General features: G+C 40.9%; 1 protein-coding gene across 1 annotated transcript in view; it reads left to right on the top strand.

The window, feature by feature from the left end:
* Window positions 1–12500, top strand: part of LOC123518714 — a 40508-nt gene that overhangs the window by 16361 nt on the left and 11647 nt on the right. Inside the window, exon 5 of the mRNA XM_045279715.1 lies at window positions 5441–5669. Coding sequence (XP_045135650.1) covers window positions 5441–5669 — 229 coding nt within the window. The remainder of the gene's footprint in view (window positions 1–5440; window positions 5670–12500) is intronic.

Here is a 12500-nt window from a genome sequence, read left to right on the forward strand (position 1 = left end):
TGGAGCCTCCCACCTACCACCCACCTTCCCACATCACTCCCTCCACCAAACTACCCCCAGTCCTCCCACCCTACACGTACCAAACCAAACCACTAGCCATCTATGTTTATAAATTCAATAACGGTGAAGGAAGGAAAGGAAAATAATAGAGAAAAGTAGAAAAAGAAAAGAAGGTAATAAAGAAAAGTAGAAAAGAAAGGAAGTGATGGAAATGTATATAATGTTAAATGGGAAGTGTTGTGAAAGGAAAATGAAGGGAGAAGAAGAGGAAATATTGAAGGAAAATGAAATATATTGCAGAGAGAAAGAGAAGATATATGGTAATGATAATGAAAGTGAAGGAAGGAAATAAGGAAGGAAGGAAGAATTATAGAGATAAATGGAAAGGAAATGAAGGCTAAAGAGGAGAGAAAAGTAGAAGGAAAAGAAATGGCTGATAAAGATAAACAAAGTATATGAAGATACATGACAAAGTAAAGGAAGGAAAGAATGTAAGGAAAAAAATAGATTTTAAGATTAATTAATTTCATAAGTGTTGATCTATGCATGTGTGTCTTTGTCTGTATGTATGTGGAAGTAATTAATTGATATCTATCTATCTATCTATCTATCTATTTATCAATCTATCCTTCTATCTATCTATCTACCTACTCGTCTACCCATCTGCCTATCAACCTACTAATCTGTATAAATTGTTACCCTCCAACTACCTATCAAAATATCTATCAATCCCAACAAACCCACATAATACATCCGAACCCATCCAAGCACAAATGTGTACACACACACACACACACACACACACACACACACACACACACACACACACACACACACACACACACACACACACACACACACACACACACCGCGTAGTGTAATGGTTTGCACGCTCGACTCACAATCGAGAGGGCCGGGTTCGAGTCCCGGGGCGGCGAGGCAAATGGGCAATCCTCTTAATGTGTGGCCCCTGTTCACCTAGCAGTAAATAGGTACGGGATGTAACTCGAGAGGTTGTGGCCTCGCTTTCCCGGTGTGTGGAGTGTGTTGTGGTCTCAGTCCTACCCGAAGATCGGTCTATGAGCTCTGAGCTCGATCCGTAATGGGGAAGACTGGCTGGGTGACCAGCACACGACCGAAGTGAATTACACACACACACACACACACACACACACACACACACACACACACACACACACACACACCTAGAGATACTCGAGAAAAATAAGCGAGAAAAAAGAAAATGGTGAAAAAAAGGGGGAAGTGAATGATCAGGAGGAAAAAGGAAGGAAAGTAATAGGAGTCCATTGTTTATTAGGTGGGCCTGTAATTAATTAAGCAACCGTGTGTACCTGGCTGAAAAAAAAGGTGTATGCCCCAATTATTTTTTGCTTTTGTTGTTGATGTTGTTTGGTGGGGAGAAAGGCAAGAGAGAGAGAGAGAGAGAGAGAGAGAGAGAGAGAGAGAGAGAGAGAGAGAGAGAGAGAGAGAGAGAGAGAGAGTCTGTGGCGTCATATATCTTGATATTGATATCATTAATAATTATGATAATGATAATAATAATAATAATGATAATAATAATAATAATAATAATAATTATAATGATAATAATGATAATAATAATAATAATAATAATAATAATAATAATAATAATAATGATAATAATAATAATGATAATAATAATAATAATAATAATTATTATTATTATTGTTATCATTATTATTTTATCTTTATTGTTATTACCATTGTTATGATTATATCTTTTAGTTATCATTATTATTACTATTATCATTATTATTATATTTATTATTGTTATTGTCATTATTATTACTATCAACATTATCATCATCATCATTATTGTAGTCATCGTCGTCATTATCATCATTACCATCATTACTGACCTATCAGTAATATTGCTGTTGTTACTATTACTACTCATAATATTGTTGCTTCTACTATACAACAACAACGACAATAACAACAATTAAAATTACTACTGCTACTACTACTACTACTACTACTACTACTACTACTACTACTACTACTACTACTATTACTACTGTCACCATTACAATTACCACTAACACTACCCCCGCCACCACCACCACAACTATATTATCATTAGCTTCAATCTCTCCTTTTCCTTCTTACATATCTTCAACTTTTCCTTTCCCTTCATCTTTTTTCTCCTCCTTTCCTCCTACCACCATTTTCACAACGTGTCGTTTTATAGATTGTTTACGACACTTCCACTTCGAAATTTAAGGCTCGTCAGCTGAAAAATCTCAACGCATTCACATATTTTCCTTTCAGTATTTCAGTTCCTGTATGTTACGTTTTTCCTGGTTTTGGAACAGAGTGAAGCTGTGAGGAAGCCAAGCTCGCAAACCTGAAACCCTAGCTAGTCCTGCTTCATTCAGACGCTAGCTGCAAGTTTTGGGTTAATGAAGCTTCGAAACAGTGAACTCACACACATCTTGTAAGAGAGAGAGAGAGAGAGAGAGAGAGAGAGAGAGTGTGTGTGTGTGTGTGTGTGTGTGTGTGTGTAGATGATAATTTTGAGAGCGTAAATTTTTCTGCGGCCCTCACACACACACACACACACACACACACACACACCTGCTTTGTGCTACCTCCTTTATAATGAGCACCACGACGACTCATAGTGCTGAAAAATGAGGTTAAATTATAATAATAATGATGATAATAATGATAATAATAATAATAATAATAATAATAATAATAATAATAATGATAGTAATAAAAAATAAAGATAATATTAATAATAATAATAATAATAATAATTGTTATCATTATCATTGTTATTGCATTATTATTATCTTTATTATTATTATCATTATTATCATTATTATTTTTATTATTGTTGTTGTTTTTATTGTTATTGGTATCATTATTGTTATTGCTGCTGTTGCTGCTACTGCTACTACTACTACTACAACTACTACTACTTCTACTACTACCACTACTACTAGCTTTAAATTCATTGTTAATCGTTTGTTCGTTATAACCATTTATTTAATTTTCAGAGCAGTATTTGTTTGAAATGAATGAATCGTATTTCCTTTCTCTCTCTCTCTCTCTCTCTCTCTCTCTCTCTCTCTCTCTCTCTCATTAACTTATTGTGTGCGTATATATTGGTGTGCGTATAAACTCAGAATGTGGTATGTATGTATGTACGTAACTTTACCGCGGGCGCGCGCGCGTGCTCCTGCTTGTGTGTGTGTGTGTGTGTGTGTGTGTAATTCACCACGGTCGTCTGCTGGTCACCCAGCCAGTCTTCTCCATTGCGGAGCGTTCTATCCGATCTTCGGATAGAACTGAGACCACAACACACTCCACACACCAGGAAAGCGAGGCCACAACCTCTCGAGTTACATCCCGTACTTATTTACTGCTAGGTGAACAGGGGCTACACATTAAGAGGCTTGCCCATTTGCCTCACCGCCTCCGGGACTCGAACCCGGACTCTCTCGATTGTGAGTCGAGCGTGCTAGCCACTACACCACGCGGTGTGTGTGTGCGTGTGTGTGTGTGCATTATATTCTAAGTCTATCAGTCTCTCAGTTTCTCCTCCCCACTATCTCTCCCACTTGGTTTCCTTTTTCCGTCACTTTCCTGGAAAAACTGAGTTAGGTTGAGTAAAGGTTAGGTTAGGTTGGGTTAGATTAACTTCCAAGAAAAAAAAAGACATGACAGCGCAACGAAACACGAAACAGCCAATGAACCACCCGTTAAGACATTCAGCCAACCATACAGACAACCATCTCTCTAGCTATTCACAGAACCATCCAGCCATTCACAGAACCATCCAGCCATTCACAGAACCATCCAGCCATTCACAGAACCATCCAGCCATTTACAAAACCATCCAGACATTCACTAAACCATCCAGCCATTCACAGAACCATCCAGCCATTTCCAGAACTATCCAGCCATTCACAGAACCATCCAGCTATTAAGCCATCCAACCACTGAACTATCCAGTCGGTGAGCTATTTGTCGTGTTTGTTCCGAGTGTGTTGGGGCGGAACAATATAACGCCAGCGACAATATCAGATGCTGCGTGTCTCTCTCTATATATACTCGTATGTATATATATACGGCGCGGGTTACGGCCAGCAACTCTTTTCATGGGGCGCGGCATTAAGCGCTCTCGTTCTGAAATTGTGAGGTGATTATGTGAGGCGGCGGCGGCGGTGGCGACACAAAAAGTGGAGAGAGAGAGAGAGAGAGAGAGAGAGAGAGAGAGAGAGAGAGAGAGAGAGAGAGAGGTGAAGTATGAAACGAAGGGCGATAGGGAAGAGAGACGGAGAGGGTAGATATAGAGGGGGAGAAGGCAGGCCTCTGTTAGCTAATGATAGCTGTCACGAAAAAAAGAATGACATATTTCACTTTTGTTAGAAATGTAGGTAGAAAACTGCTTCATCAAGTAGGGAGCCGACTGTACATTCAAGAAAAGATATGATAATTAAGAGACTTCACGATTAAATTAATTGATAAAGGGGAAAAAAAATAGTATAGGATAAACAAGGGAAAAACAAGGAAGGACAGACAAAGAGTTCATACAAGTCCTTTCAGCAACGGAAGAGGAAAATAAACACGGAGGAAAAAATACAAGAGAAGTGTTTAAGAGAGACATTTTACAGTTTTGTTGAGTTTAGTTCTCCTAATAGAAGTGTGTGTGTGTGTGTGTGTGTGTGTGTGTGTGTGTGTGTGTGTGTGTGTGTGTGTGTGTGTGTGTGAGAGAGAGAGAGAGAGAGAGAGAGAGAGAGAGAGAGAGAGAGAGAGAGAGAGAGAGAGAGAGAAAGGATAGGATGAGAGGGATGAAGTATAAGAAAGATGAGGTTAGAAGATATCTAGCATGGAAATGGTGAGGAGGAGAAGGACGAGGAGGAGGAGGAAGAGGAGGAGGAGGAAGAGGAAGAGGAGGAGGAGGAGGAGGAGGAGGAGGAGGAAGAGGAGGATTAGAAGGAGGAGGAGAAGGAGGAGGGTTGAACAGCATCAGTCTTTTCCTTATTTACATTTTTTAAGTTTGTTGAATCTTACTAGAAACTCATTATCCTGCAGGCAGTCTGTTGTTATGAACTTGAAGTGTGTGCGTGTGTGTGTATGTGTGTGAATGTGTGTGTGTGTGTGTGTGTCCCGGTGTGTGAGCGAGTGTAAGTGTGAGTGTGTGAGTGGGTAAATGTGTGTGTATATGCGTATTATCTTGTTATGTTATTCTGCATCTCTCTCTCTCTCTCTCTCTCTCTCTCTCTCTCTCTCTCTCTCTCTCTCTGTGTGTGTGTCTGTCTGTCTGTCTGTCTGTCTGCCTATCTGTCTGTCTGTTTGTTTGTATCTCTGTCTATCTATCTGTCTGTCTGTGTGTCTGTCTGTCTCTGTCTCGTCCTTTCTACTACACACTGTCCCCTCCTCACAGCGGTACCTTCGCCTGCCACTTCGACGTGTTCTACTACCCCTTTGACAAGCAGGAATGCTCCGTGTTGATCAAGTTGGCGTCCGTTAGGCAGGAGAACGTATCCTTCGTGCAAGACGAGGCGGTGGCGGAGTACTTTGGTCTGGAGGAGCTACCTCTCTACGTGGTGAGGAACTTTCACTCAATGGTCACCTACGTCGGGGACAACCAGACTCGCTACAGCACGCTTTCGGTGAGTCCCTGGCGATGTGAGGGAGTGGTGGCGCGGTGAGGGAGTGGCAGGGTGATTGCTTGATGTTGTTCCTTGAAAATAACGTGACTCTTCACACCTTGAGTTATTTTGGCGGTCAACTTGTCTCAGTCAATCAATCATTCTCACTCACTATGAAAGAAAGGAAGAAAAGAAAATGTAAAGAAGGAAATCAGACGTTTTTGTTACGGAACCACCCAATTAAGTACAGAGGGAAATACAAAACGCTTGCTGAAATAACATTCATACACAACCACAGAAAATTTAGCAGACACGATCATATACAATAAAAACTCATAATATAAGAAAAGAAGTCATACATGGTGAATACAATAATTCCTCGTATTTATTTCCTTTATTATTCATGTATTTTAATTACTGCTTATACATAGTCACACAGCTTCTTTAGATCATTTTCTTCACCAAACAGTGCCTCCATACCATCAAAGGACAATTGCGAGTAGTCATTCCTACAGTTCTGAGTCAATGGGCGATGTAGGAGCAGATGCCGTTCAGACTGCACCTGCACCATGTCACACTGACATACGCCCTGCTCGCCGGGTGTGCCACTCCACCACCCCACCTCACCTCGAGATTGTGCGACATGATAAGCAGTCTGCTGAATGTCTCGCGTACATAATCTGGTATATACTATTTTGTTCGGTACACTGGGTGAACGCTCATACATGGATTCGTTTCTGTCACGTATGTTGTCAATTTGGTTGCTACAGATACTTTTCCATGCACAATTATTATTCTTTCTATTCTTCCTAAGCCGTTATCATCTCTATTCCAAGCCCTCGATGACTCCATAAACCTGTACCCTGGTGTGTTTGCTACTCCACATGTTGCATATTTAATGATATGGTCTGTCTGCAAATCTCTCTTCAAGTTCAATTATCTAACTTACCATCATGAATTATGTCTTGAAAACACAAACACTTCGCTACAATCTCAAATAAAAGAAATAATTCACAGCTGGTGTAAAAATTTTAACGTATTTTCACCCTCTCATTTAAATCATAAGCACCCTCTAAATCACCGTACTTCACTCAACTCAAGCACAGAAGGCACAGCAGAGCCAAGTCGACCACGGCGATGATCTTGTATGGGACGCGTTTGAAAGCAATATTAAGATTAATTTGACATAATCAGCACGGATACAGATGTCTTTACATGTGTATATATATGGTCAACGAACAAATAGGTACATTCGTTTGTGTTTTTATGTATGTATGTAAGCTCCCTACTTATGAAGTTTTCCTAGCTATATTTCAAACAAAAATGACATTTGTCACCTTCTTTTTTTTATTATGGCTGTTACCATTGGTTACATCTGCCTCTGACATAGCCTGGCTGGCCTGCCTGCCTACCGTATTTCTCTTCTCATCCACACCTCTTCCCCTTCCCCTTGCTTAACCCGCCCTCCTTCACCCACCCCGCACCAGGTGTTGCTGCTGAGAAATTATATGGCCAGGATTGGCAAGGAGTCAAGTGCTTGTGCCTGTACGTGTTTAACAACAGAATCAGACACAAAATTTCAGAATTCACCAGAATAAGTGTGTAAAAGTCACAAAAAAAGAAAGAAAAACAGAATCGGACAAAGTTCACTCTGTAGGTATGTATGTACATATCAGGCAGAGAGTTTCATCAGAGTTTACAAGAGTGAGTATGTCACAAAAAGGAGGGTAAAACAAAATCAAGCAGAGTTTTCCGAAAAAAAATATGTAGGTATTTATGTGTATGTATGCATGTATCGCATCTATGTATCTTGCATGGTCCGTATGTATATAGTCGTATGCCCGTTGCGCGTCCTTGTCGTGTCTGGCGCGTAGTGGTCGTCATTACTCGGACTCATCGCCGCCCCTCCTGTGTAGCGAGGGGGAGGCGCCACGATGGATTAGAGCCATCAACTCCACGGCAGTTAATGGGGGACAGCGATGGGCGGCGTGGGCGAAAGGGCGAGCTGGGCGAGAGAGGCGAGGCGTGAGGGGAGCGAGGGGCGTGGGTTGTTACAGGGCAGCGTTGAGAGGCGTGGGTGAGATATAAAAACCGCGTGAGGCGAGGGACGTGGGCAGCGTTGTAAGACAGCGTTGAGAGGCGTGGGTGAGGTGGAGATAGTGTAATGAGGACAGCCATGCATGGGTATGGGTTGGATGAGATGAAGGAAACAGACAACGATGCCTTATTTATTTATTTATTTTTGTTTGAGAGGGCGGCGCATTTTGAATGTAATGTAGTGTGGGTGTGGCGTGAAGTTGTGTGTAGTAGGTACATGATCAGACCCATGTAGTGCCTTGGTGCCTATCTACCTACCTCACCACACTCCCTGACACTGCTGGCGCTGCCATTTGTGGAAGCTCTTTCCTGCCACTCGAGAGAGAGAGAGAGAGAGAGAGAGAGAGAGAGAGAGAGAGAGAGAGAGAGAGAGAGAGAGAGAGAGAGGCATTCAGCGTTAGAATTAAGTTGTCAGGACGTGCATATTAATTATTTGAGGGTAGAGTTGTTCTTTTTCACAAGTAAGCCTTTAGGTAAGGTGGGTGAAGCGTGTGTGCGTGCGTGTCTTCGGTGCTGGAAATACTTAAAAAGGAAATAATAAAAACAAAAGATTATCGCTTTGCGTTTGTAATTATAAGCCTGTATCCTGAAGCATCTTGTTCACTTGGAAGGACTATTTTTAGAGGCCACAGGGTTGGTTTGTCAGGTTCTCATGCATATTTTCCCATTGATGATGCAGAAACCTTGTTAAACTATCACAAAAAGACATGAAAAACATCCTTGAAAATCCCAGTAACCTCCACCTCAGCTCGTTGAAATTATTGGAGGGTAAAGAGAAAGCAACAATGATAATAATTACGTACAAGGCCACAGTTTATCACTATTATCTCCTAATTACCGCTCACAACTATCAAAATTATAGTGCAAAGTTGTGTGTGTGTGTGTGTGTGTGTGTGTGTGTGTGTGTGTGTGTGTGTGTGTGTGTGTGAGAGAGAGAGAGAGAGAGAGAGAGAGAGAGAGAGAGAGAGAGAGAGAGAGAGAGAGAGAGAGAGAGAGAGAGAGAGAGAGAGAGAGAGAGAGAGAGAGAGAGAGAGAGAGAGAGAGAGAGAGAGAGAGAATGACGTCACGAAACAGTTTTGTGACTAACATGACCTGTGACATGACTTCCTGACATGACCTGTGACGTAACTCTGATATGACCTGTGACGTTACTTCCTGACATGACATACATAAGACATGATTCTAAAATGACGTAACGCAACTCTCTAGCATGAGCAACGTGACCACTAACATGAGGTGGTCAGACTTAAGTGACATGAACTGACGTGATCTCTAGCATGAGCTGACGCGATCCTCTAACCTGATCCTCTAGAGTCTACACGATCTCTCTACACAATTCCGTGTGGCCTACATAACGTGACTGAAGCAGGCATCTGACGTGACCTGATGTAACTCTTGGCCTAAACTGAAGGCAAGGCATCAATTCCAGGCACACATTGCAGAATTTAGTTACACAGTGCAACACAATTCATAGCAAGTTAAGCAAAGGAAAGGGACAGATTCGTAAGCTTTGTACATCCGACGCGAGATATGATGTAACAGTAATGAACCTTTTCACTGCTTGACTATTTCCTCCGTTAATCGTAATGAATAATTTTCTAAACACATTTTGTTTTACAGTAAACTCGCTAGAATATTTCGACAGGGTCATAGAGAGAGAGAGAGAGAGAGAGAGAGAGAGAGAGAGAGAGAGAGAGAGAGAGAGAGAGAGAGAGAGAGAGAGAGAGAGAGAGAGAGTTTGTGTGTGTGTGTGTGTGTGTGTGTGTGTGTGTGTGTGTGTGTGTGTGTGTGTGTGTGTGTGTGTGTGTGTGTGTGTGTGTGTGCGTGGGTGCTTTGTCTTGGCCACCACGTGAGGGATTGCCCGCCTCTTAGATAGAAAGAAACATTCTATAGTGCAAAGAGAATAAAACAAATTTTTATTTTCTCTTATCTCTCTATGTCTCCAAGCAAACATTCTTACAGTGCAGTGAAGTTTAATGAAGATAGCAGTAAAATAGTAAAAAAAAAAAAAAAAAAACTTCGGATACTTAGAGAAAATATACGTAGATGGTTTCCGACCACTGCTAACCATAACCTTGATAATATTTTGGAACTTCTACTTTTAAGGCTGCTAAATAAAATAATCAACAAGAAGTCTGACCAGCAGCAAGTGTACCTTTAATATCATACGTACCTCAGGAATTGTGCATTATAACATTCAATCAATCTGTCTGTCTGTCTGTCTGTCTGTCTCTCTCTCTCTCTCTCTCTCTCTCTCTCTCTCTCTCTCTCTCTCTCTCTCTTCATCTGTCTATCTATCTATTCATTTATTTATCCTTCGACGTATTTAAGTCAAGGTATATTTGTCTGCCTGCCTGCCTGTATGTCAGGATGTCTGTTCACTCATCCATCTCTTGATCCATTCATCTATATATCCATCAGGCTTTCTATCTACCTGTCTATTTATTCATCCATCCATCCATATATTTATCTGTATATCTAAATGCCTGTCTGTCTATTTGTCTAGCGATCCATCTGTTAATCTATCAATCTATTTGCCTATAAGTCTGTCTATCTATTTGTGCAGCCATCCATCTGTTAATCTATCTATCTATTTGCCTATCTGCCTGTATAGCCCCTTCATCCATCTGTCTATTCATCCGTCAGTCCACCTATTCTACTGTACGAGGATATGAGTAATATAAACAACAGTAACTCATTTTCATCACGAGCTGACAAATGCCACGTAACGCGTCACACGCAGCTGTCCCATCCCGCCAGTAAATAAATAAATAAATAAATAAATAAATAAATAAAAGAAAATGACACGCGTAATGCTTTTAATAAAAATGAAACACGAGCGTATCATAATGAGCCGATGCTACACCAGTTTTAGGACGCCATCTTGAATTAATCTATCCATTTATCCATTCCTTTAGTCTACTCAATCTACTTCTTCCTGTCTATTACGTGTCTTTCATCAGTCTTTGCTAATTAATCTATTTCTTTAATGAATCCGTCTTTCTCTGCATACTGTAGTTTTTTTTTTTGTCTTTCATCTATCTTTCCTAATCAATCTATCCATTCTTAATCTGTCCATTCCTGTCTACAGTCTGTCTTTCATCTGTCTTTCCCAACCAATTTATCCATTTGTTTCTGTCTATCACCTATTTCCTTATTCATTTATTTTACTCTTTGAAAATAAAGCTTAATTTTATTTTTTGTGGAACTTAATAAAATGAAATAAAATGATAACAATACAGAAAGTGAAAGAGAAGTTTCATCCTCACCGTTGATTGTGGAGTTAAACTTTCAGGAAAATTGTACGAGAAAAATACTGAGACGGTGAAAATAATGGAGAAGTAGTATTCTTGAATTTCACTTCAAAAGGGGCTATTTGGTGGAAGGATTGAGGAAGAGGACGGACGAGAAAAAATAAAGGAAGACGTGTGAATGAAGGAAAGGTGAAAGAATGCACGAAAAAGGAAAAGGCGGGAGAAAAAAATGTTAGGGTAGGGATGAAGGACGAGGAGGAGGAGTAGTAGGAGGAGGAGGAGAAGGAAGAGGAGGAGGAGGAAGATGAGGAGGAGGAAGAGGAGGAGGAAGGTAGCAGGGAGAAGTGGAAAGGGTTAGGGAAGAGGTGAAAGAGAAGGAGGAGGAAGTGGAGAAGAAGAAGGGAAGAAAAAAAATGTTTGATAAAAAGACAAAAAGAGGAGGCAAGGGAAGGAAGGAATGGCAAAGGAAGATAAAGGAAAAAAAAGAACGAATAAAGATATAAGAAAGGGGGAAGAGAAAGGAGAGCAGGGAAAGAAGGACAAAAAAAAAAAAGGCAAAGAGCAAAGAAAGAGCTTAAGACACGCGAAAGAAGGGAAAGGATGAAGGCACAGGAGAAAGAGGAAAAGACGTAGGAAGGACGCTAGACACTGCACGGTGACAGCTTTTATGATGGACAGCTTTGGTCGTTTTCCTTGAGGGGACACACGATGGAATGGCCAACTAATGTAAAACTGATACAAAAACAACAACGCAACTGCCACGCAACAGCCTTTTCATCCTAACAGACGCACTACCTAATGTGAAACAAGGCCAGTTTTCGCATTTCACCCGTACAGGAGTGAGAAGGTTTATGGATGAAGTGAAAGAAGACATGCGTGGAATAGGGATGGCTGATGAAGCCGTGGTAGACAGTGTATTGGGGAAGGTTGATCCTCTAAGGCGATATCTAACCGTAGCAGTGGAAGAAACTAGGAGTAAAAGAGATGGAGGAACATGTTAAGGAAAGACTGGGAGAACGGACACTTATTACAGGGAGAGGATCGAGGGTGAGAAAGAGAAATATGATAAACAAATGAAGAAATGATGGAGAAGGAGTGATGTTGCAAAGAAATAAGAATAACGGAAGAAAACAAGAAGAAATAATAACTAGACAACACCGAGGAAGAGAAATAAACTACGAATAGAGAGATGGAGATGGATTAGCAGGAAAGTTGTAAACAATAAGAGCAACAGAAGAAGTTACAATAGACAAGCAGGAGGAGAATCTTTAGCATCAGGGTGGCGGCGAAGGAGTTAGTAAGAGGATCAGCGTCAGCCCATGTCAGGAGGCAGTATAGGATGGAGTGCTTTGTCTGCTGACGTGCTGCTGAGCCTATGTAGTACGTCTAATAACCAACGCTGATATATATCTCTCTCTCTCTCTCTCTCTCTCTCTCTCTGTGTGTGTGTGTGTGTGTGTGTATGTGTAATTCACCACCACCACCACGGTCGTCTGCTGGT

Source organism: Portunus trituberculatus, chromosome 44, assembly GCF_017591435.1.
Source record: "Portunus trituberculatus isolate SZX2019 chromosome 44, ASM1759143v1, whole genome shotgun sequence".
NCBI lineage: Eukaryota > Metazoa > Arthropoda > Malacostraca > Decapoda > Portunidae > Portunus > Portunus trituberculatus.